Source organism: Thalassophryne amazonica, chromosome 16 (genome assembly GCF_902500255.1).
Source record: "Thalassophryne amazonica chromosome 16, fThaAma1.1, whole genome shotgun sequence".
NCBI lineage: Eukaryota > Metazoa > Chordata > Actinopteri > Batrachoidiformes > Batrachoididae > Thalassophryne > Thalassophryne amazonica.
In genome coordinates, this window is record NC_047118.1 from 35,514,566 (window position 1) to 35,540,072 (window position 25,507).

General features: G+C 40.1%; 1 protein-coding gene across 3 annotated transcripts in view; it reads right to left on the reverse strand.

Annotated features, from left to right (window-relative positions):
* The window catches only part of engl (endoglin, like), a 36,779-nt gene extending 11,484 nt beyond the window's left edge, over nt 1-25,295 (reverse strand). For all 3 annotated transcript variants that reach the window (XM_034190796.1, XM_034190793.1, XM_034190794.1), the window contains exons 1-11: nt 25,174-25,295; nt 22,523-22,692; nt 22,279-22,416; nt 20,211-20,385; nt 18,497-18,668; nt 17,980-18,124; nt 14,276-14,468; nt 13,919-14,085; nt 11,005-11,160; nt 6,885-6,962; nt 6,562-6,783 (exon numbers count right to left, since the gene is read on the reverse strand). In XM_034190796.1, the coding sequence (XP_034046687.1) occupies nt 6,562-6,783; nt 6,885-6,962; nt 11,005-11,160; nt 13,919-14,085; nt 14,276-14,468; nt 17,980-18,124; nt 18,497-18,668; nt 20,211-20,385; nt 22,279-22,416; nt 22,523-22,666 (1,590 nt within the window). In that variant the 5' untranslated portion in view covers nt 22,667-22,692; nt 25,174-25,295. The remainder of the gene's footprint in view (nt 1-6,561; nt 6,784-6,884; nt 6,963-11,004; nt 11,161-13,918; nt 14,086-14,275; nt 14,469-17,979; nt 18,125-18,496; nt 18,669-20,210; nt 20,386-22,278; nt 22,417-22,522; nt 22,693-25,173) is intronic.
* Nucleotides 25,296-25,507: the final 212 nt, after the last annotated feature.

The following is a 25,507-nucleotide window of genomic DNA, read 5'->3' on the forward strand; positions in this document are numbered from 1 at the left end:
GAATTTTAAATTCTATTCTAGAATTAACAGGAAGCCAATGAAGAGAGGCCAATATGGGTGAGATATGCTCTCTCCTTCTAGTCCCCGTCAGTACTCTAGCTGCAGCATTTTGAATTAACTGAAGGCTTTTTAGGGAACTTTTAGGACAACCTGATAATAATGAATTACAATAGTTCTGCCTAGAGGAAATAAATGCATGAATTAGTTTTTCAGCATCACTCTGAGACAAGACCTTTCTGATTTTAGAGATATTGCGTAAATGCAAAAAAGCAGTCCTACATATTTGTTTAATATGCACTTTGAATGACATATCCTGATCAAAAATGACTCCAAGATTTCTCACAGTATTACTAGAGGTCAGGGTAATGCCATCCAGAGTAAGGATCTGGTTAGACACCATGTTTCTAAGATTTGTGGGGCCAAGTACAATAACTTCAGTTTTATCTGAGTTTAAAAGCAGGAAATTAGAGGTCATCCATGTCTTTATGTCTGTAAGACAATCCTGCAGTTTAGCTAATTGGTGTGTGTCCTCTGGCTTCATGGATAGATAAAGCTGGGTATCATCTGCGTAACAATGAAAATTTAAGCAATACCGTCTAATAATACTGCCTAAGGGAAGCATGTATAAAGTGAAGAAAATTGGTCCTAGCACAGAACCTTGTGGAACTCCATAATTAACTTTAGTCTGTGAAGAAGATTCTCCATTTACATGAACAAATTGTAATCTATTAGACAAATATGATTCAAACCACCGCAGCGCAGTGCCTTTAATACCTATGGCATGCTCTAATCTCTGTAATAAAATTTTATGGTCAACAGTATCAAAAGCAGCACTGAGGTCTAACAGAACAAGCACAGAGATGAGTCCACTGTCCGAGGCCATAAGAAGATCATTTGTAACCTTCACTAATGCTGTTTCTGCACTATGATGAATTCTAAAACCTGGCTGAAACTCTTCAAATAGACCATTCCTCTGCAGATGATCAGTTAGCTGTTTTACAACTACCCTTTCAAGAATTTTTGAGAGAAAAGGAAGGTTGGAGATTGGCCTATAATTAGCTAAGATAGCTGGGTCAAGTGATGGCTTTTTAAGTAATGGTTTAATTACTGCCACCTTAAAAGCCTGTGGTACATAGCCAACTAACAAAGATAGATTGATCATATTTAAGATCGAAGCATTAAATAATGGTAGGGCTTCCTTGAGCAGCCTGGTAGGAATGGGGTCTAATAAACATGTTGATGGTTTGGATGAAGTAACTAATGAAAATAACTCAGACAGAACAATCGGAGAGAAAGAGTCTAACCAAATACCGGCATCACTGAAAGCAGCCAAAGATAACGATATGTCTTTGGGATGGTTATGAGTAATTTTTTCTCTAATAGTTAAAATTTTGTTAGCAAAGAAAGTCATGAAGTCATTACTAGTTAAAGTTAATGGAATACTCAGCTCAATAGAGCTCTGACTCTTTGTCAGCCTGGCTACAGTGCTGAAAAGAAACCTGGGGTTGTTCTTATTTTCTTCAATTAGTGATGAGTAGAAAGATGTCCTAGCTTTACGGAGGGCTTTTTTATAGAGCAACAGACTCTTTTTCCAGGCTAAGTGAAGATCTTCTAAATTAGTGAGACGCCATTTCCTCTCCAACTTACGGGTTATCTGCTTTAAGCTACGAGTTTGTGAGTTATACCACGGAGTCAGACACTTCTGATTTAAAGCTCTCTTTTTCAGAGGAGCTACAGCATCCAAAGTTGTCTTCAATGAGGATGTAAAACTATTGACGAGATACTCTATCTCCCTTACAAAGTTTAGGTAGCTACTCTGCACTGTGTTGGTATATGGCATTAGAGAACATAAAGAAGGAATCATATCCTTAAACCTAGTTACAGCGCTTTCTGAAAGACTTCTAGTGTAATGAAACTTATTCCCCACTGCTGGGTAGTCCATCAGAGTAAATGTAAATGTTATTAAGAAATGATCAGACAGAAGGGAGTTTTCAGGGAATACTGTTAAGTCTTCTATTTCCATACCATAAGTCAGAACAAGATCTAAGATATGATTAAAGTGGTGGGTGGACTCATTTACTTTTTGAGCAAAGCCAATAGAGTCTAATAATAGATTAAATGCAGTGTTGAGGCTGTCATTCTCAGCATCTGTGTGGATGTTAAAATCGCCCACTATAATTATCTTATCTGAGCTAAGCACTAAGTCAGACAAAAGGTCTGAAAATTCACAGAGAAACTCACAGTAACGACCAGGTGGACGATAGATAATAACAAATAAAACTGGTTTTTGGGACTTCCAATTTGGATGGACAAGACTAAGAGACAAGCTTTCAAATGAATTAAAGCTCTGTCTGGGTTTTTGATTAATTAATAAGCTGGAATGGAAGATTGCTGCTAATCCTCCGCCCCGGCCCGTGCTACGAGCATTCTGACAGTTAGTGTGACTCGGGGGTGTTGACTCATTTAAACTAACATATTCATCCTGCTGTAACCAGGTTTCTGTTAGGCAGAATAAATCAATATGTTGATCAATTATTATATCATTTACCAACAGGGACTTAGAAGAGAGAGACCTAATGTTTAATAGACCACATTTAACTGTTTTAGTCTGTGGTGCAGTTGAAGGTGCTATATTATTTTTTCTTTTTGAATTTTTATGCTTAAATAGATTTTTGCTGGTTATTGGTGGTCTGGGAGCAGGCACCGTCTCTACGGGGATGGGGTAATGAGGGGATGCCAGGGGGAGAGAAGCTGCAGAGAGGTGTGTAAGACTACAACTCTGCTTCCTGGTCCCAACCCTGGATAGTCACGGTTTGGAGGATTTAAGAAAATTGGCCAGATTTCTAGAAATGAGAGCTGCTCCATCCAATGTGGGATGGATGCCGTCTCTCCTAACAAGACCAGGTTTTCCCCAGAAGCTTTGCCAATTATCTATGAAGCCCACCTCATTTTTTGGACACCACTCAGACAGCCAGCAATTCAAGGAGAACATGCGGCTAAACATGTCACTCCCGGTCCGATTGGGGAGGGGCCCAGAGAAAACTACAGAGTCCGACATTGTTTTTGCAAAGTTACACACCAATTCAATATTAATTTTAGTGACCTCCGATTGGCGTAACCGGGTGTCATTACTGCCGACGTGAATTACAATCTTACCAAATTTACACTTAGCCTTAGCCAGCAGTTTCAAATTTCCTTCAATGTCGCCTGCTCTGGCCCCCGGAAGACAATTGACTATGGTTGCTGGTGTCGCTAACTTCACATTTCTCAAAACAGAGTCGCCAATAACCAGAGTTTGATCCTCGGCGGGTGTGTCGTCGAGTGGGGAAAAACGGTTAGAGATGTGAACGGGTTGGCGGTGTACACGGGGCTTCTGTTTAGGGCTACGCTTCCTCCTCACAGTCACCCAGTCAGCCTGCTTTCCCGGCTGCTCGGGATCTGCCAGGGGGGAACTAACGGCGGCTAAGCTACCTTGGTCCGCACCGACTACAGGGGCCTGGCTAGCTGTAGAATTTTCCACGGTGCGGAGCCGAGTCTCCAATTCGCCCAGCCTGGCCTCCAAAGCTACGAATAAGCTACACTTATTACAAGTACCATTACTGCTAAAGGAGGCCGAGGAATAACTAAACATTTCACACCCAGAGCAGAAAAGTGCGGGAGAGACAGAAGCCGCCATGCTAAATCGGCTAAGAGCTAGTAGCTACGCAACCTAGCGGATTCCTAAAAACACGCAAAGTGAATAATGTGTAAATAATTTAGAGGTGATTCAGCAGAAGGAGTGCTTTAGTTAAGGCATGTAAAGATTACACTGGGAAACAAATCGTAATCTAGATAACTAGATCAATCTAACTGCGCAGATTAAACAGCTAACAGATACAGAAAAACACCGCTGTGCTCCGGAACACGAAGTGATACAATACCGCAGTGAGAGCCAACCACCAGTAGAGGCATGATCACCATCAGAGACTGACTGGTTCCTAGTAAGAAATCAAGAAAAAAAAATTATGGCAGTCAGTAACGGTTACTTTTTTAGACCAAGCAGAGGGAAAAAAATATGGAATCACTCAATTCTGAGGAATAAATTATGGAATCATGAAAACAAAAGAACGCTCCAACACATCACTAGTATTTTGTTGCACCACCTCTGGCTTTTATAACAGCTTGCAGTCTCTGAGGCATGGACTTAATGAGTGACAAACAGTACTCTTCATCAATCTGGCTCCAACTTTCTCTGATTGCTGTTGCCAGATCAGCTTTGCAGGTTGGAACCTTGTCATGGACCATTTTCTTCAACTTCCACCAAAGATTTTCAATTGGATTAAGATCCGGACTATTTGTAGGCCATGACATTGACCCTATGTGTCTTTTTGCAAGGAATGTTTTCACAGTTTTTGCTCTGCAGACTCACGAGCAGATCTGATTTGATGCAGGTGTTAGTTTTGGGGATGAAAATTTACAGGGTGATTCCATAATTTATTCCTCAGAATTGAGTGAATCCATATTTTTTTCTCTCTGCTTGGTCTAAAAAAGGAACTGTTACTGACTGCCATAATTTTTTTTTCTTGATTTCTTATAATGTTTCTTAAAGCCAGAAAGTTGCCATTTGAAATGACTTTAGTTTTGTGTCATGTCTGTGATCTGCTTTTTTCTACAAAATTAAACAACTGAATGAACATCCTCTGAGGCCGGTGATTCCATAATTTTTGCCAGGGGTTGTATTAGTTGTCTCTCTTTTTAATATATATATATATATATAGAGAGAGAGAGAGAGAGAGAGAGAGAGAGAGAGAGAGAGAGAGAGAGAGAGAGAGAGAGAGAGGGTGTGTTTGTGCTTGCTAACAATTTCCACATGGAAATTCAAAGTAAATTTACCTTCTTTGTGTCAGTCACTATTCATTAGTAATTTCTACTTCAACATTATGTGAAATCTGCCATCCTTCAAGCACAGTGATGCCTTGTCCATGTACTCACACGAGGAGCTTCTGTCCTCTTGCCACCAACCCATCAGCTGATGCAGGAAAAAAAAAAAATCCTCTCTAGTTTGGTTGTTGTTATGTTTTTGAACTCTTCACTGGTAATGAGGCTCCTTGGTTGAGTTCACTGATGTGGCATGATGCTTAAAGGATCTGTTTTTAGAGGAAAAGACACAATATAAGCCTGTTTCATTGGGTTTTCTATCCCTGATGGATGTGTGAAGTATGTTCAGTGTTTTAGTCGACCAATGAAAGACCCACATTATAAATGGCAGAAAGATGGTGTCCAGACCTCCTCCCATTGTACAGACTCATGAACCAGAACAGAAGGAGCACTGCCTCAGTTCAGGACTCCACAGTGTAAAAAGAAGAAGAAAAGGAACAAACATTTGAGGACAACAAAGTGCACATATTGAACAGAGAAGAAAAAAAACGGCTTAAGAGGGTATAAGAGAAGCCAAATATCTGAAATGGGAAAAGCTCCCCCTACCCCCAATACCCTGGTGTTGGAGGTGTGTGTGCGTGTGGGTGTGGGTGTGTGTGTGTGGGGGGTGCTCAGACATCATTTTTTCTACCACATGGGCCTTTCATCAGTCAACAAGAAGATTTATGATGCTTCGTGTAACCATCAGGGAGAGCACACCCAATGACGCTCTGGAGACAAGGAGACTTTCAAGACTCAAAAAAAAACTGTCATCATAGACCCTTTAGTTGGACAGACTGAACTTGTTTGTTTAAAAACAGAGACTTTCCACCTGAACAGTCTCTAACCCATACAATCCTACTTTTTAAATTAAAAAGTCACTTTGATGAGTAAGAAAGCATCTTAAGGACCATAAAGAACTAACCTCCTCGATATCTCTTACCTGGATGACTGAGATCCTTCATCAGCAAAAATAGTAATGTATACTTGACTAATCAAGAAGAAAGACGAAGTCCACCACTACCCATGGATTTGACGCCAGCCCATCGCTGGTTACTCCCCAAACCAAAGGTCGTACCCACTTACAGTTAGGTGGACTGCGTTGTTGCCATCCAGGATCCAAGGTGGCTTTGTGTTGAGGTGGATGTAGAAACATGAGGTACCAGTGCATGCTCCCAGACCTGACTTGACCTGGGCCAAAGCACATGAAGTGCTTCCTTCAAGGACATAGACAGGTAGGCTGAAGCACATAGCTGGAATCAAACCCCGGTCTATATATAGTCAAACTCTAATCCCACAGGTTCACCTGCTCTGCTTAATAATCAAGAGTGACCTTTGAGTGTCAAAAACAAAACAAATTTTAGTTACTAGAATGTCTGTGTGGAATGTCTTATCAAGCTTCTTCACAGCAAATTCCACTATACTTTTTTCTTAGCACATTTGGAACTAAAAAAAAGTCTTTTAAATTAACTTTTTTTTTGTTTACTATTAGTTAATAACATTGTGAAAATTATAAATAAAATTAACCTACTTTAAAAAATTATTACACAGAATGTGAACTGTACAGTTCTGATCTCCTCTCTCTCTCTCTCTCTCTCTCTCTCTCTCTCTCTCTCTCTCTCTCTCTCTCTCCATGTATTTATTTTTAAGTTAAAACACACAAACCTCCACATAGACACGCTCATTTGCAGTGATGACACAGGGGCCAATCCTCTTCTCTTCATAACTCTCACTGACAAAAAGCTTCAGGAGGAGAAGAAGTCCAGGTCGGCGTTTGGGTCCTGGATTTGGCCCTGGATCCTCAGATGTCCAGGTGGTGAACTCTGTTGGAGTGTTTCCGTCACCAGTGGAGCTGTGGTGTCTGTGGACTGGAGCCAAACAGCTTATCTGAAGAAATGCAAGATCACATGGTCAAAACATTGTAATAATGCTCAAAAATATCTACTGTTCCAAAATAGGGCAAATGAAGACATAGATGTACGTCTCACATGTATGCCAAATGGACTTTCAGACTTTGTCTCATTGAGATCCAGGATGGTCTGAGGGTTGTCTCTCCAAAACAAGATCTAATCAGAAACACACATTAATGGCTTATATGGGGAAAAATAATTATATTCATTAAATTGTTAGATTCTTTAAATTATAAATATCTTGCATAAAACCAATGTCATGGCAGACAACAACACACCTTACCTGCTTCCACCATGACACACACATTTGTGCTTCTGACATGTTACATCACAATTATCCTCCCTTCACATTTTCCTTTGACTGAAGTGATATTTTGCCTCTTGCTAATCTCATTTAATTGGTCTCTGTGCAGAATTCTATTTTAGGGCTCTTGTGGTCATGACAACCAGGATCACAGCTTCAGAACAAACAGGAAACATCAAGCATCACAACACACGAGGGTCGAGGATGGTGTGGTGCTAAAGCCTCACCCCTAAGGTGATGTATGTAACTTAATGCACGGAGCACAATAATAATAATAATAATAATAATAATAATAATAATAACAATAATAGCACTGTGGTTTTGCATTTATTTCCACCTCCTCCTCTGAAAAAAAATAAAGTAAAAAAAACGTTTTTTCAACAAATGGGGTCCCACAAAATAGTGTAAATGATGGAAATATTTTATTGCATTTTTCATGTTATTTTACTTTAAACATGCAAATTCAGGGTCTATTTGTAATTTTTTTTTTTTTTTTATATTTATTGATTCTTTTTCTATACCCACAAACTCCAGTCAAGGGTCACTGGGAGCCTATCCCAGCAGTCATATGACCAGAGACAGGGTTAAACAAGGACAGGATGCCAGTCTATTGCAGGGCCTCATATACACAGTCAAATACATTCACACGCACTGCTACAGTCAGTTTAAAGTTTCCAGTTCACCTGTATGTCTCTGGAAGTGGGAAGAAGCCGCAGCACCTGAAGGGAGCCCACACGAACACAGGGACACCATGCAAACTCCACACAGAAAGCGATCACACAACAGTCTTGCTGTGAGGCAACAGTGCTAACCACTAATCCACCATGTCACCACTGATACTGTATGCATTTTTAAAATGTAGATATAGTCTGTAAAATTAAAAACCATAAAATTACAGTGTACCTAACCTATACGAGGTCTGTCAATAAAGTAACGGACCTTTTTTTTTTTTTTTAAACTATATGGATTTGATTCATATGTTTTTACGTCAGACAAGCTTGAACCCTCGTGCGCATGCGTGAGTTTTTCCACGCCTGTCGGTGACATCATTCGCCTGTGAGCACGCCTTGTGGAAGGAGTGGTCCCGCCCCCTCGTTGGATTTTCATTGTCAGGAAATGGCGGAATGATTTGGACTTTTTTTCCCATCAGAATTTTTTCAGAAGCTGTTAGAGACTGACAACTGGAAACCATTTGAAAAATTTATCTGGCTTTCGGTGAAAATTTTACGGGCTTCACAGAGAATAAGGTCTGTTACTACAGCTTTAAGGACGCTCGGCGCGCCGCGCTCCGAGCTGCGACGACGAGGCAGAAAACGCCAGATCATTTCTAAGCTGATGGCTCTGTGGATACGAGACCGTCATGTACACTTTCTCTGGTCATCACAAGAGCTGGACATCAGCCATTTTCCGGCAGATTTCACTTTTAACAAGAGATTTTGTCATGGAAAGCCGCACGGAGGCTTCGCGCGTAACGACCGATTCGCTGTTTGAGCGAGACAAAGGAACACCTCCGTTTCGGCGTGTCAGAGGACAAGTTAGGACAAGCCCAGCTCTCCACAATTTCTCTGATACTTACTGGACTGGTAAGCATTGAAAGCCGAGATAGGCATGTCCCAACTTGTCCCATGACACGCCGAAACGGAGGTGTTCTTTGTCTCGCTCAAACAGCGAATCGGTCGTTACGCACGAAGCCTCCGCGCAGCGTTCCATGACAAAATCTCTTGTTAAAAGTGAGATCTGCCAGAAAATGGCTGATGTCCAGCTCTTGTGATAACCAGAGAAAGTGCACACGACGGTTTCGTATCCACAGAGCCATCAGCTTAGAAATGATCTGGCGTTTTCTGCCTCGTCGTCGCAGCTCGGAGCGCGGCGCGCCGAGCGTCCTTAAAGCCGTCCTTAAAGCTGTAGTAACAGTCCTTATTCTCTGTGAAGCCCGTAAAATTTTCACCGAAAGCCAGATAAATTTTTCGAATGGTTTCCAGGTGCCAGTCTCTAACAGCTTCTGAAAAAATTCTGATGGAAAAAAGTCCAAATCATTCCACCATTTCCAGACAATGAAAATCCGACGAGGGGGCGGGACCACTCCTTCCACAAGGCGTGCTCACAGGCGAATGACGTCACCGACAGGCGTGGAAAAACTCACGCATGCGCACAAGGGTTCAAGCATGTCTGACGTAAAAACATATGAATGAAATCCATATAGTTTTTGAAAAAATAAAAAAGACTGTTACTTTATTGACAGACCTTGTAGATTAGATTTATTTTCTATTTTTAAGTGACCCATTTTATTCTTTTTTGTGAGCTTTAGTCACTGGGGCGCATTTACACTGAACTGTTCCTTTGTTTAAACACAAGGACACCTGATCTGCTTCACTGTTTGTTATGTAGCGGTTCTGCTGCCACAGTATACTGCACCACTTCAAATGTTCTTGCCTCTGCTTAGTAGGAATTTAACCCTGCTGTTTTGTTGCATGGAAACAAACTCTGTTATGCTACAGTTCACACTGACCCACACAGTTTAAATCCACGTAGTCAGGAAAAAAATTAATAAAAGGATTTCTAATTTCCCTCAGCCAATGTGTTATTTTATTTTCCTAAAGGTCAGCCAAGCTGCCTGTGTTTACCACAGATTGTGCATTTGCATTGTTTTTATTATGTCTTATAAACTACAGAAATAGATATCTCTGGATCAAAATTATCCACAACATCATTTTTGTATACAATATGCAGACATTTCACACATTTTTCACAGAACTGAATGAAAAACACAATTTCTGTGATAAATTTGTAAATTGGCTGGTATTTTACAAAAGTAAAATTGATTTTGAAATTGATTTAAAATGTAATAGCTCAAAAGACTAAAGTACCAAAGTACCAATCCATCTCCCAAGCCATATTTGTATAATAATAATAATAATAATAACAACAACAACAATAATAATAATCGCATCAGAGATTTCTGACATCCACCAATCTGGAGCCGGATCACCTACCAAAATTTAATGGAGCCTTCCATGCCCTATTATCTATCTGTGGTGCAAATTTGGTGAGAATCCGTGAAGTAGTTTTGACGTAATTTTTCAAAGTGTATATAGAGTGGAGTCTTGATCCAGAATCTAGATCTGGAATCCAGTTCACCCCCAAAATCCAGTGGAGTCTTTCATGCCATAATGTCTATCTGTGGTGAAAATTTGGTGAGAATCTGTGAAGTAGTTTTGACGTAATACTTCAAAACATATATAAAGTAAAACTTGATCCAGAATCCAGATCCAGTTCTTCCTTGGCCTAGTATCTATCTGTCGTGAAAATGTCATCAAAATCCGTGCAGTAGTTTTTGACAAAATCCTGCTAACAGACAGACAGACAGACAGACAAACGCAGGTGATTTTATTACATCCTTGGTGGATGTAATAAGAATAATAAAGTCAAGAAGATAGATGATGTAATTTATATACACTCTAAAAAATGACTTTGTTTGTTTAGTGTTCAGGATGTCTTAAAATTTTAAGTTGACTGAATTTGGGAAGACAAGTTGATTTAACTTTTCAAATGAGTCAACTAACACAGTAGTTATGTCTGTCGTAGTCATGAATGGTTGCTCTATGGATTTTTGCTGAGTGACACGTATTTCCAAAAAAGTGCTTCATGGCACAAAAAAATACTCGACCCTGATTCTAAAACTTACCTAAATTTGTCTTCTGAAGCTCAGTCGCCTTTTTCAGTCAACAATTTTAGGGCAGGTCAAATACTAACTTTTTGTTTAGTTAAAACAAAAGCTTTTCTTTTCTTTTTTTTTTTTTTTTACAGTGTATTTCCCTTTTTACATTTTGTGAATTACATATAATATAATTTGCTGTCATCCTGACCCTTTTCTTTGTGAATGTCACACCTCACCGTGTTTTTGTACTGCACCCCTCTGGGCTGGTCGAGGAGCACAGCCTCCGTCTCACAGGAAATAACAGGAAACACCAACAGGAAATGAGTCCCGTTGGACTGAGCCTGGCACGCTGGGTCCTGAAGAGTCACGGCAGACACCGGGACAGACAGGTTCTGAAACAGACCACAGCGTCCAATGTAAACAAAATAAATTTAAAAAAATCTGCATTACTGGGTGTCACTTCACTCATTTTTTAAAAACAAAGTAATAAATAACAGCTTTAGTCTGGCTGGTTTGCTTGTTTGTCTGTAGGATATGTCTAAAAGATCAAATTGAATTTAAATAAGACTTGGTGTGGTGTTGGGTCAAGTAAGAGTTGATTACATTTTGAGGTGGATATGAATGAATTTGAAATCATATTTTTGGATTGTCTCCTGTTTATTATCTTCACCGCGAAGCAGAAAGATGCTACTATTAAGCGTGTGTGATACCTTCAAAACACAGACAGTTTTATAGAACTGGGTGGATAAACTCAGTGGACAGTTTTCTCACAACACAAGTCATGTCAAGGTCATACGTTGAAGGTCAAGGATAAATCAGAGGTCATTACCTAAGATACATTAATGAACGTATCATGGCTTTATCAGGGCTAACAAATGTATCAGACGTGTGATGTCAGTGATGTCATGTGATTGAAGATTAAAAAATTAAATACAAAAAGAGAAGTTGTGTGCGGTGAGGCTCTGCAATCAGTTGGATATTATATTTTCTTTGTGATTTGGACAAATACCGCTCTGACACCAACAAAGTTATAAAAAAAGAGGACACCTTTCCTGCAAGGTAACACAGTTCACCAGCTATAGTCAAAAAGCATATTAAGGTCTGTTGTTAAAAATGTCCCGGATACTGCAGACGTCCATGGGACATTTGTTACATACAAGTACGTAACAGAGGTCGAAAACAAGCTGTTTCAAACTCAAATTTATGTTACAGCAGGAGAATATCTACATGTACACTCGGGATTGTTTGCCATTAGAGCAAAAATATATTTTGCTGTAACAGATTAGAATAGAGTGTGCAGATTATGGCCCCTTTAAGGACAGACCTGGGCTTTAGTAAAGATATTGTGGCGTGTGCGCACATCTGTCCATTTTGTTATGGTTTTCTGTCCTGTATGGTTATACGTTATGCTCTGTTGTCATCTTGTTCCACCTGTGTGTGTGTGTGTCCTCCCTCGTCGGTTGTGTGTGTGCCATCCATCTCCATCCCTCTTTTGTGTCTTCTCTGTGTCTTGTGTATGTGATGTGCAAAGTCCCTTGCCTGTGTCGATTATTTGTTTCTGTTTGTGTGTTTAATCCCTCGTTTGTGCCCCTGTTTCTTTTCACTTGCACTTTCACTTGTTTATCCTGAGTCCCATGTCATTTTCTGTTGTAGTTCTGGTTTTAGGGGTTTGTCATGGTTTAGTTGTGATTGTCGTTTTTGTTGCAATTGCGTTGCTATGTCATTCTTAGTTTTTCATATTGGTTTCTACACTGCTGCACTTCGTTCACCTCTGAGTTTGATGTTGATTTCCGTATTATTATTATTTCTCTTTGACTTTGGTTATTGTGATGATTTATTTTCCATTCACCTGTGATGTATGTTGTGTTATTTACTACCGGTGTCGCAAACCGAACTGTCCGCCCCTAAATATTGGTCCACCTTTTGCATCTGCGCATGCGTCATTTCAGACCACAGCAACACATCTGAGACGGCGTCTCTTCACCCAAAGCAATCAAATGGATTAATGGGATTATTAACCATCAGATGATAAAGGTAAAACCTCTTAAATCATTCTAAAGTCAGTTTTAAGCATAAACAAGGCCGTTTTAAGCAGAAACTTGGAAAAATTCTGTGACACTATGAAATGTCCGACGTGCAGTGAACGCAGTTAGCAGCTCATTTAGCCGTGGCGCTCTGATTGCTTCCGCTGCCTTTTATGATGAAATAACGCTGAAGTTATGTGGAAATGATTGTTGTACAAAAGCTTCAGATGTCTGTGGCTGAGATAGATGATGACTGGAGTGCAGTTAGAAGCAGAAACGAGGTGTTAATCCATGAACCGTGTCATCGGGGGGACTGATTTTTAGGGAGACCGTTCGGTCGGCGACACCGGCTTTGTCTGTTTAGTTTTGTCACCTTGTGCTCTGTTTATTTCCACGTTTCCTGTTCTCATTTCACACACCTGTTATCATTAGTAATGTTTGTATTTAAGCTCACTCCTGTTCATTTGTCCTTTGTTGGTTCATGGTCTTTGTCTGCTCCCCGCACTCTGTGTAAGTACCTTGATCTCTGTCATTACCCAGCCGTCGTACTGCTCCTTCTGGTTTTGTTATTGGTTGTTCTCCCTGTTATCCCTCGGTTTTTGTCATCACCTGATTTGGATATTTTTGGACACTTGTCACCTTCTGCACTGTTGGAACCATTTGCTCGAGCTTCATACATTAAATCTTCTGGATTGTTACACACCCCTCGTTTGGTCACTGTCTGTATACTGGGTTCAGTTTTCAACTAAAACGTAACAGATATGTGCTCTCTGACTGCACTCTGGTTCTATGTAGCAAATTTAAAAAATCGGGGTGGGAAAACAGTGTCACGTCAAAGAAAGTCAGACAGCAAAACCTGCCACTCTGAAATTGTTAAGCAGAATACAATATATTTTATTTCTGTAAAGAATTTATACATCTTGAGTGCTTTTAACTAATCTGGCAACACTACAAATGTCTTTCTTTGTTTTATTCATAAGCATGAACTATTCACAAAAAGTGCGGTGCTTTTGTCACTTTCACAGTAGTTTATGTACTTCATGGGTGCAACATGATAGTTATTAAGTGCCTTTCTAACTTTACCACATAGCGTACACCAGTACATCGACTACTGAGGTATGACAACCTGCAGGATATGTTGGTCCAATGTCACATTCAGGCGTCCATCGTTACACTGCACTGTGAAACTCTGTGGACCTCCTCCACCTTCTCCAATATTCAGCCACTGCCTCAACCTGAGCTCCTCAGCACCAGGAGGCCTCACGGCCAGAGGACTCATCACCGTGAGCACGTCTGTGGTGCACACAGAGAGGAGCTGTACAATTTACAAAAACCTCTACTTGTCTTTATGCAACTGAGAGAAATGTTAATGCAATAAATATCCTCCAGTGTCATATACCAATTAATTAGCTGTAAGCATAAAATGAAACTAATCCGTGCGCTCACACTATGTTGAAAACAAGAGACATGCAGGGGTTCTGACCTGTGCCGGCCCCGGTTAGCTGGACAACAAAGCGATTAGCCAGATCAGCCTCCGTGTACGAGGTCACCTCAGTGTAACCGCTCTCACGGGCCCAAACGAGAAGGTCAGGTATGGAGGACAGGTCGGAGTTAAGTGTGCTGGACAGGGTCAGGTGAGGCTCAGATGGAGAAGGTGAGGACACGCTGTTGGAGGACTACAGAGTGAAAAGTACATAAGAGCCACTTGAACTCACCAAATATCCTACCTAGGCTTTACAAGCTGTAATTACCGCTGCCAAGGAGAATATGTTTTTGTTGTTGTCAGTCAGCAGGATGTCTCAAAAGGGAAATGAATAGATTTGAGTGAAATTTGGTGGCGTAGGCCTTGAATAAAAAAGAATGGATTAAATCGTGGTGTAGATTGGGATCAAGGTATAGATCTTGCCTTTGATCCTTGATATGTGACTGATCATTGATCTATGGTCCAAATTAAGGTGATCCTGGATTACTAATTAGAATCAAAGGGATCAAAGATCAGGATCAAATATCATGATCAAAGGTAACTAGGATCAAAGGTTCACAAATCAGACATGAGGACGTTAGAGAAGAGATCAACAGAATATCCTTCTCACAATGACACAAGAAAGAGATGAAAGAAAAAGAGAAATGTAAACAGATGCGTTGGACTCAGTGAGGGCATGTGCTCTCTAAGTGACCTTTTAGTGAGTATATCAAAGTATATTACCATATCATGGGGGTGGAGTTAGCCTATTGTTAGGGGTGCTCAAGCACCCCTAAATATATTTTAAGCACCCCTAAAAATAAAAATATATGCTTCTATACTACTATTTTTTTAAACAACCTATTTCAAGCATTATGCCAAAATATGTATTACAAGAACACAGTAATTTGATCATTTGCGAGGTATTTATTGACAGTTTATGTCTCTGAATGTGAAGAGCAAGTGCAACTTTCTGAAAAGTGCTTATTTTACTCACCTAGCTACCTATCGCAAAACACAGTATAATGCTCTATACAAATTAGTGCGCGCTGTGCGTGGTCAAATGTAAGATTGATTCAGTGTTGTCTTTTTTTTTTTTCTCAACTAAATCCTCTTGTCAGCTACTAAATGGTGCTCGCCCTTCAATCTGTGTAGCTTCCATGAACAAATCACTCTCCTACATCAAATACCATGTACACAGATCTGACCTTAAATGCTTAGTTAAGGTCCTTAACTAAGCATTTCAGAATTAAGACAGTAAACTTTACCTCAACGTTTCATGCACAGCATGATAAGTGAATAATTTAAATTCCTGCTAAAAAGGCATTAATTATAAAACTCATTTTGTATTTTTATTTGTTGGCAGTAAGTGGCAAACCAAACCTGCAGTGCAGTGATGGATATCAGCATTTTTTCAAAAGCAAAAAAAGCTTCAGGTGAGGTTTGTGCACTCTATAGACCTTATGTGATAGTAGATATGGACATTGAGAATAGCAAAGGATGGAAAGTGAAGCTCAGGGTAAATTGAATATGTGTATCAGACTGCGGAGGTGTCTTACTTGTGTTACTGGTGTTTTGGTATGAATTCTGACTTTTAAGTCACATATTTTTATTTTTATTACTTTTAAGGACTTCGTTAGATCTTGTCTGTCCTTTCTATGCTTTGCTGTTAATTCAATAAATAATTCATATTCATATATTTCTTATCCTGAACCCATTTATGTGCAGTGTACCATCTGTGTTCTCCATCCAGCCTTATAGTGGAGTGCTGCTGTAGCTGTGCTAAACCAGGTCCTCCTGCACACGGCACTAAACCTCACTGATCAGAACAACTGCAACTACTGTATTTTTATGACTTACGATGTGGATGTGCTGCCAGAAAAACCAAGACATCAATCAGTTTGTAGAATAAATAAATGAATAGCCAAAACTAAAACACAGTCTAAGTAATGCCTAAAACTGTTTAAATGTAATTGAAAAGCGAAACCAGGGTGAGTGTTCTGTACTAAGTAATATGACATAATAATCTGTTAAGATGAAATACAAAATCTTCAATAACTATAGGCTCATAAGACTAATATAAAAACAAGGATAATATACTTTACTCAGCCTCTGAATATTTCAGAACTGCTCCTACGTTGCAATTACTATTTGCCCTCACCACATTAGGAGATTAAATTATTTGTTATATAAACTGCACCAGAATGCAGGAATTTTATGTATGGGCCATTATCCATTGCTAATATGCGTTTTTTGAATGCAGCTTTTACAAGCAATGTTTTCACTCTGAAATCATGGGAAATTGTATTTCTGGACATCTACATTTTAAAAAATTTTAAAAATGTGCTAAGCACCCCTAAAACTGGAAGTCTAAAATCGCCTCTGCCATATCACACATGAAATTAGAATGAAGAGGAATTGAGATGTCTGATTGTGAATATCATGTATGTCACCCTCCTAAACACTCATGTGTCTCAAGCTAATGTTACATCATGATCTGGATATGATTTTTCAGAAGTAATATCTAGTGCCAAAAGAGGAAATACACTGTGTAAAAAAAAAACAAAAAACAACCCACTGTATAATCATAATCCACACATACATAAACACCTTTGTGAATCTAAAATATGCACTCAATCTGAACCCCCCCCCACACACACACATTTTAACATTCTGTGTACTGGCTTCAGCATTCACGAATTGTTTTTAACCCTCTGTGGTCCGAGGGCATTTTTTGAACAGTTCACTCACCTGGCATAAATGTTTTATTATTGCTGTTAACAGCTCTCCCTGCATCCCACAATCAAGTTTTGTTTCTTTTTTTTTCAGGACAACCTGTCTTTTCAGAATATATATGTTTTGTTGTGTTTTATAAACTTAATAAAGGTTTACAATCAAAAACAGGCAAGGAAAAAATAAAGCGAAAAATAATTTTCCACACACATTTATTCAAAACACACAGCAAACTATAATAAACAGCTATTTTGACATTTTATAAAGGTAATGTGAGGTCTTGTGTGAAAGACTGTACAACAAAAGGGTTCAAACAATAAACACAAATGCACATTTTGAACAATATATACAAAATGGTCTCTGCGTTTTGTTCTCCATTGATATGGTAAACAGTGCTTTACGCAGAGAAAGCAACCGAGTTATCCAGTAACATTCACATGCAAACTAGTGGAGCAATCCTGATAGATACACACTCTTTGTTTGAGCACGTGAGATTGTCATCAGCGGCTCTCTGTCTGCTCCTGCTTTCACTGATCACTGTGCGTAATGGCGCAGGGCACACTGAGTATGTACTAATAGTATGTACTCATTTGGAGCACCCAGGGGGCTATTCGAACGGGCCAACTAGTAACATATCACTGCTGAAAACAATCTTTGGCTTTTCACATGAGGTAAATCTGCCCTACGATTGGATTTTGGAAAACCATGTGATGGTGAACCAATTCCGATTGGACACTCACATAGCGCACGTCATCACACAGCTTCTATGAGGAGTACAAAGATGGCCAACGGCTGGCTCGGAAGTCCGCAGAGTTAACTTTTCAGCAAAAAAAGAGTAAGTTTCTATCTCATATCATTCAAAAGTTATTTATAATTTAGTAAAGCTTGGTCTTAGTCATCGTATACAACGGTGTCGGCCCCAGAGGGTTAAAGTAACAACTCTCCAATGTTTATGAGATATTCTGGAAAAGCATTTATAGCATGAACCTTACATGAACAGAAATGTGCCCCTGGACACCGTGAGCAACAACTGCCCAGTTGACTGGCACCGAGCTGCTGAGAATCAACACAACCTTTTGTGTCTTCCTGTTGGCCACCGGGGGCAGTAGAGAAACAATTACCTCTACTTGCAGCGACCTGAAAAATTGCAGATACAGAACCGCTTTGAGCTTTGCATGACCTCATATCTGCATTTAAACTGCTGTTTGCAGATTTCCAGTATTTTGATTGTGGAGTTATTATTAATTTCTTTTAAATACACTAAAAAAACAGAATAGCTGAACCAACCTAAACTAATTGTTTCAATTGGTAACATCTAAATGAATTAAGTTGTTTGAACTTAAGTTTGTAAGTTGGACTTGATCTAACTTATTAAATGAAGTTCAAACAACTTAATTCATTCAGGTGTTACTAATTGAACCAACTTTTTAAGTTGGTTCTTTTGTCAGTCTATATAATAATTACATATGTGAAATATGTGGGTGAACAGTAAAAAATTAAGTCTCTCACCCGCAGAAGGCTGCTCCTGCTGAATGGAGCTTAATCACATGGACCTCAGGGCTTTTCCCTCCTGCTGTGGCATGGCTGCAGCCCTGTACTGTCTGTGGCTGCAGGTCAGAGGTCATGTAGTTGCGAGAGAACAACATGGACTGCAGCAAACACACAGTAGGCAGTGTTGGATCTGTGATATGCAAACAAAGTAAGAGTTCCGAAAAATATCCCAGTTCTGTCTTTGTTAGTGAAAAAAGTGCAAAGACAAAAGCGAACAGAGAATTGCATGGTAACACTCTGACCTGAACTTTAACCCACATCATACTGATGCAAACTACAATTATTTGTAACAAAAGCAAAGCTGTTTATTCACTTTTCCCTTCTATATTATAATAGCCAAGTGGCCTCTGTGTGCGTGGGTGCATGTGTGCATGTGTTGGCTTTGATCACGGAGAAACTGGGGAGAGCTGACATTTGTCCTTTGGTATGCTTATGAATTTTGGGTCATGGATGAACAATGTAAAAACAGAAAGTTGATCGGACAAATATTTTTGGAGAAATTAGCAATTTTAGCTAACCAGTAAAGTACTGTGCTGCAATGCACCATGGGAGTTCGGAGTTTAAAATGCTGTTATTGTGGTTCATGTTAGTTTAACAGTCTTGTTATTGTTTTATTGTGTTTTTGTAGTTCAGTTGGTTTAGTCAGTTTAGTTAAGTGTCGTGTTGTTGATACCATGAGTGAAGTTTATTGCCTTTGATGTCTTCCGCCACCATCTCTGTTTGTGCGTGTCTAAAAATAGAAGCAGCTGCTTGCGGCATAATGCAGAAAAGACAAAAAGCTCTCCATACATGCGTTTAAATTCGATCACGGGCAAACTGTGGTGAGCTGACATTTGCTGTTTGTATACTCATGTATTTTGGGTCAAGGATGCACCCTGCAAAAATGTAACATTGATAGGACTAATAGTTTTGAAGAAACTACAGATATTAGCTAACCTTGCTAATTACATTCTGGACTAATATGCCATTCCAGCAGGGGGCGGTAAATCATCTTTATACTAAAACCGTGAGCATGCGTGTCTCTGATTTTATTCAGTAAGCTCAATGTAAGTACATAATATCATTGTAAATACATGGGTGACACAAGAAAGTGAAACTATTTAGCCCCACTGTGGTGCATTTAAAAATCAAATGACAAAATAGAAGTACAAATAAAATAATAATAATAATAATAGTGTGTGCATGATAACAAGAGCCTAAATAACTTATAACTACATTAAGACAGCAAATTAACATTTAAAAAATTACATAATTAACAAGAAATCAAAGGACTGTTTTTCTTCTAAAAAGTGATGAGGTCTAAAGTTCTAAAAACATTCTGGACTCACACACCATTCCAACTCATTATCGAAACTTTGCACAATTTATTGCCACCCTTGAAAAATGTCAGCTACCTATTTTATAAACACTACCCAATCTAGAGCCTGTGGATCCCCCACAGGCAACACGCTAGCTCATTATTATTTTCATTATCGTACTTCTTCTTCTCACTATGATGACATAGAAAATGTTTAAGAAACAGTTTCTCAACAAATAAAAACTGTCAAAATTTTGTATTTCTATCAACTTTCATAAAATTCACACACAAACTTTAATATTATGGCCAAAATATCCACAAACTGTTGGTATATGACTCATTAACACACTGATATTTGGTTTGTTGGTTTCCTACCTTCTCCTACGTGTACGTAGACACGGTTGCCATGAGATGTGTGTGTCAGAGAAGACAGGGTGCCGTGGTGTTTGAGGGCCCATCGGTGCAGCGCACGTGGGTGAAATGGCAGAAAATTCAAAGACTGCACCTCCACACGAAGAGTGTGAGACTGTATGCTGGAGTTAGAGGCCAACTATCAGAGGACGGTGAAAAAGAAAATGTCACAAATGAACAGACCATGGAATACATAGAGATTTTAATGGTACTGTCATTGAAATTATATTATTTTCCCTCAAAGGGAGGCAAAGCTGATCAAGAGGATCCTGCCTTGACTACACCCGCCTGCATAAACAAGATGATTGTCTTGCCTCCTGCCTGCATCCCAGCCTAGCTGTGTCCCTATGTGACATGTGTAGTAGATTGACAACTAGTCCCAGTCTGTGTTCCTACCTGCATCCTTGTCTGTGTTTCTACCCGTGTTGTGAAAGTGTAGTGACACGGACCCACAACAGGGGGCGCAAATGAACGGTCAATAGACGAGCCAAAAAATAACAATTTAATGTTGTGAAGGTGCACAACGAACATACAGACAATCTCAGAATATGATTACAGTCAATCCACAAAGGTGACATGTGGGCAGGCTCGAGGATAGAAGACGTCTGTCCTGAGAAGAGCCGGAACCACACGATTTCCGCCGCCACCGAACCTGGTTAATACTGGAGCCGCCAAGTCCCGAATTCCCAGGTGATCACCGTCCCCGACTGTCGGATCTGGTACTGCTGGCGAACAGTGATGCCGGTAATGCGTTACTTAGTAACGCGTTACTCTAATCTGACCAATTTTTTTTAGTAACGAGTAATCTAACGCGTTAATCTTTCCAAATCAGTAATCAGATTAAAGTTACTTCTTCATGTCACTGTGCGTTACTTTTATTTTTCATTGTGGGTCGATAGCAGCATTAAACTTGGTCCGTGGGCAGGAGGTCGGGGTTCGACTGAACTGCCCACTTTAAGCAGAGGGTTGTTGTCGGCAGCTGGGAAAAGTAACTAAAAAAGTAACTAGTAATCTAACTTAGTTACTTTTACAATTGAGTAATCAGTAAAGTAACTAAGTTACTTTTTCAAGGAGTAATCAGTAATCAGTAATTGGATTACTTTTTCAAAGTAACTGTGGCAACACTGCTGGCGAAGAACAAAGACAGTCAAGTGTGGGTGTGTGTACAACGGTGGGAATGCCACCTCCACCTCTCACTCAATATTCTGTAGAGTACCGCAGTGATTGCTCAGGGGAAAAGAGTGCCGTCCTGCACTCACTCAGCTTCCACAGAAAGAGGAACCTGTACTCCTGCAAACACTCACAATATACAGATATATTGCAAAACACAAACGGCTGAGTCTATTACCTCCAAAGAAGTACGATATCTCGGCAACGAGGTGGAGATGACGTCTGGTCTTTATGGAGTGAGATGATGTAGAGTAGATGGGTGACAGCTGTCAAGAGATAATGAGTGACAGCTGTCACCCCCGGCTGTGTCCGTGGCGGCAGCGCCCTCTCGTGCCTGAAGCCCGCACTTCAGGCAGGGCGCCCACTGGTGGTGGGCCAGCAGTACCTCCTCTTCTGGCGGCCCACACAACACCGTGTCCCTGTCTGTGTTCCTACCTGCATCTCTGCCTATGTTCCTATTTGGATCCTGTCTGTGTTCCTACCTGTAGCCCTATCTGTATTCTGACCTATATCCCTGTCTGTGTTCCTACCCGTGTCCCTGTCTGTATTCCTACCTGCATCTCTGCCTATGTTCCTATTTGGATCCTGTCTGTGTTCCTACCTGTAGCCCTATCTGTATTCTGACCTATATCCCTGTCTGTGTTCCTACCCGTGTCCCTGTCTGTATTCCTACCTGCATCTCTGCCTATGTTCCTACTTGGATCCTGTCTGTGTGCCTACCTGTAGCCCTGTCTGTATTCCTACCTGGATCCTCAAGAGAGAGAATATACACATTTGTTTTAGAAAAGTTGTAATCTCCAGTCTGATAATTTAGGAAACTACAGCATCACAAAGAAAACATTCTATCTGCACACTGAATAACCTGCACCAGGACTGAGAGATCTGCGGGGAGATCTTCGGCCTCCAGCCACCACTGTAGTGGGACTTGGGAACTGAGCAGCAAATAGACAAGTCTGTGTTGTGAAGAGGATGATGTCAAGGGCTTCAGCAACACTACAACCTACAGAAAAAAGAAAGGGAGACACGTAGCATGCCTTCCTTAAAATGGTATTTTTCTTCATATATTGATGAAGATAATTGTGTCTCAGTGAGTCAGCGCTCTGTACTTTGTTTTTGGAGCTGCTTGTCACTCTTCCCACTGCGATTACATGAGTCTCCTTGTTTCCAGTCTCTCTGGCTGTGCAGCCCGGCCCAGCCTCGAACCTCTCTAGGAGACCTTGAACAGGGTGTTGCGCCTCTATTGGATCCATGAGGCAGTGCAATGCATCACTTTGACCTGAGAAAGAATAACAGGTCAAAAGACATGCCAATCTATAGTACTGTGCTATATATAAACAACAGTGATGCCGGTAACGCGTTACTCTAATCTGACCACTTTTTTTAGTAACGAGTAATCTAACGCGTTAATCTTTCCAAATCAGTAATCAGATTAAAGTTACTTCTTCATGTCACTGTGCGTTACTATTATTTTTCATTGTGGGTCGATAGCAGCGTTAAACTTGGTCTATGGGCAGGAGGTCGGGGTTCGATTGAACTGCCCACTTTAAGTGAGCTGTGAGCTTTTCATCCGCGGTTTTTTGCAGCTGCTCGACTCGTCGTCACCTCTTAAAGCGCGGTGATCAGCACACCTGCACTGAGCTTTACAAAGACATTTTTATACTTTTTTTCCTCCTTTATTTAGAGCTGAGCTGAGCCGCTCTGTATCTGCACGTTAAAACAGCTGATCCTCTGCGACGCGTCAACAACTAACACTATTTTCCACTCAAATGCACCTAAACTCTCTTTCTGAGGACCACATGATGTGAAAACACAATAAAACTTTATTACCTGTAAATCTGGTCACGTTTTCTGCATAAATAAATGTTATCCATTCTTTGTGCTCAAACGCCAAAGTAGGGGCGAATCCAGATGGAATGGGGGCGTGGGGCAAGGATGTGCCCCCCTCACAACACCCCTAGATTAAAGGTCCAGTTTTGAAGCCTTTTTTTTACTACAACTACTAATACTACTTAAAATAATATTCATTTCGACAAGTAAAATATTTAGAGAGAATTTAAATGTTAGAAAAATGCTAGAATGAATTTAATAGTTACATTTATAAACAATGTAGGTTCGAAATTGCAAGTTTTACTGTTACAGTGCTGTCAACAGTTAAATATGAGGTCAAGAAAGAGGTCTTTATTTTACTTTTTATAAAACAAGTATTTATTTTCATTGAAGTCAAGAAAGGGTGACTATAAAGTAAGTTTTGGCAAAACAGGTATCATTGTCATGTTGAGGTGGCAGAGGGTTGTTGTCGGCAGCTGGGAAAAGTAACTAAAAAAGTAACTAGTAATCTAACTTAGTTACTTTTACAATTGAGTAATCAGTAAAGTAACTAAGTTACTTTTTCAAGGAGTAATCAGTAATCAGTAATTGGATTACTTTTTCAAAGTAACTGTGGCAACACTGATAAACAAGAATTAAACACAAAGACTTTTTAATGATTAAAATTCACAATAAGCTAAGCTAGCATGGACAAATTGGGCTACATTACAACAGAACAAAACTACTAACCAGTAATGGCTTAGTAATTATGGAATCTATGGAAACTATGTGATCATGCTACACACTAGCTAATGCGACTCATTTGCTGTTCATGCTAGCTAGCTGTGACCCAATTCTACTAAAATCTGCCATACTATGAATTGTAACCCAATATTGTATAATACAAATATAACAACTAACCAGTAATGGCTTAGCAATTATGGACAGAAGTTACATTCTAATTTGTACCCCAAGATACTTAAACTCCTCCACTTGGGGCAGTAACTCCCCCGACCCAGAGGGAACAATCCTGTTTTCCGACAGAGGACCATGGTCTCAGATTTGGAGGTGCTGTTTCTCATTCCAGTCGCTTCAAACTTGGCGTCAAACCGTCAAACCTGCGCATCTGAGGTCACTGCCTGATGAAGCCAACAGAACCACATCATCTGCAAAAGGCAGAGATAAAACTCTGAGGTCACCAAAATGGACACTCTCCGGTCCCTGACTGTGCCTTGAAATCTTGTCCATGAACAGGATAGGTGCCATGGGGAAGCCCTGGCGGAGTCCAACACCCACTGGAAACGGGTCTGATGTAATGCAGAGAATGTGGACACAGCTCCTACTTTGGTCATATAGAGACTGGATTGCACATTGCAACAAATCTGGTGCCCCATATTGCTGCAACAACCCCCACAGGATACCCCGAAGGACCCGGTCAAACGCCTTTTTCAAGCCCACAAAACACATGTAGACTGGTTGGTCATACTCCCAAGACTCCTCTAATATCCTTGCAAGTGTAAAGAGCTGGTCCAGTGCTCCACGACCAGGATGGAATGTGCATTGCTCCTCCTGAATATGAGGTCCAGTGGTCTAAGTCTCCTCTTTAGTGGTACAGGCTTTCTCAGGAAGGCTGAGAGATGTGATTCCTCTGTAATTGGAACCCACTCTCCCGTTCCCTTTTTTAAAGATGGGGATTGGAAAGTCCCCCATCTTTAAAACAAAACACAATCCAGAGAAGTGTGTGTGTGTGTGAGAGAGAGAGAGAGAGGAGAGAGAGAGAGAAAGAAAGACCTGCGCTGGAAAGGACTTGAAACTTTACTAGAAGGTATTTCATTTTTACTTTCATTTTGAGAATACAGCCAATGACCTTTAGTGGTGGGATATTTTTTTTTTTTAAACAGAGGAAATACCACGTTTGTTGTTTTTAATGTCAGATTTTGAAAGTTCTTACCTGCTGTTCTACCCCCAAACAAAAGGACAAAGAAAATAGTCCATCCAGTTGCCACCGTGAAGCATTGTCACATTTCACTGCAGTACTGATTTCATTGAGGTCATCATCCTTGAAACACCCTAGTGAATGTAAAAATGCACATTTAGATATACGGTATATAAATATATTTTATAGTGTGCTACCTGTGGCTTTGCTGCAATCTAAAGAATAACAAGAAATCTGAATGCACCAACACCAATACTGACTAATCTGAGTGGACAAATACTGAATCAAATATTGAGTCACAAACTGTTATAATGAACATAGTTTAATGCATGTTTCTGCTGCTGGAAAC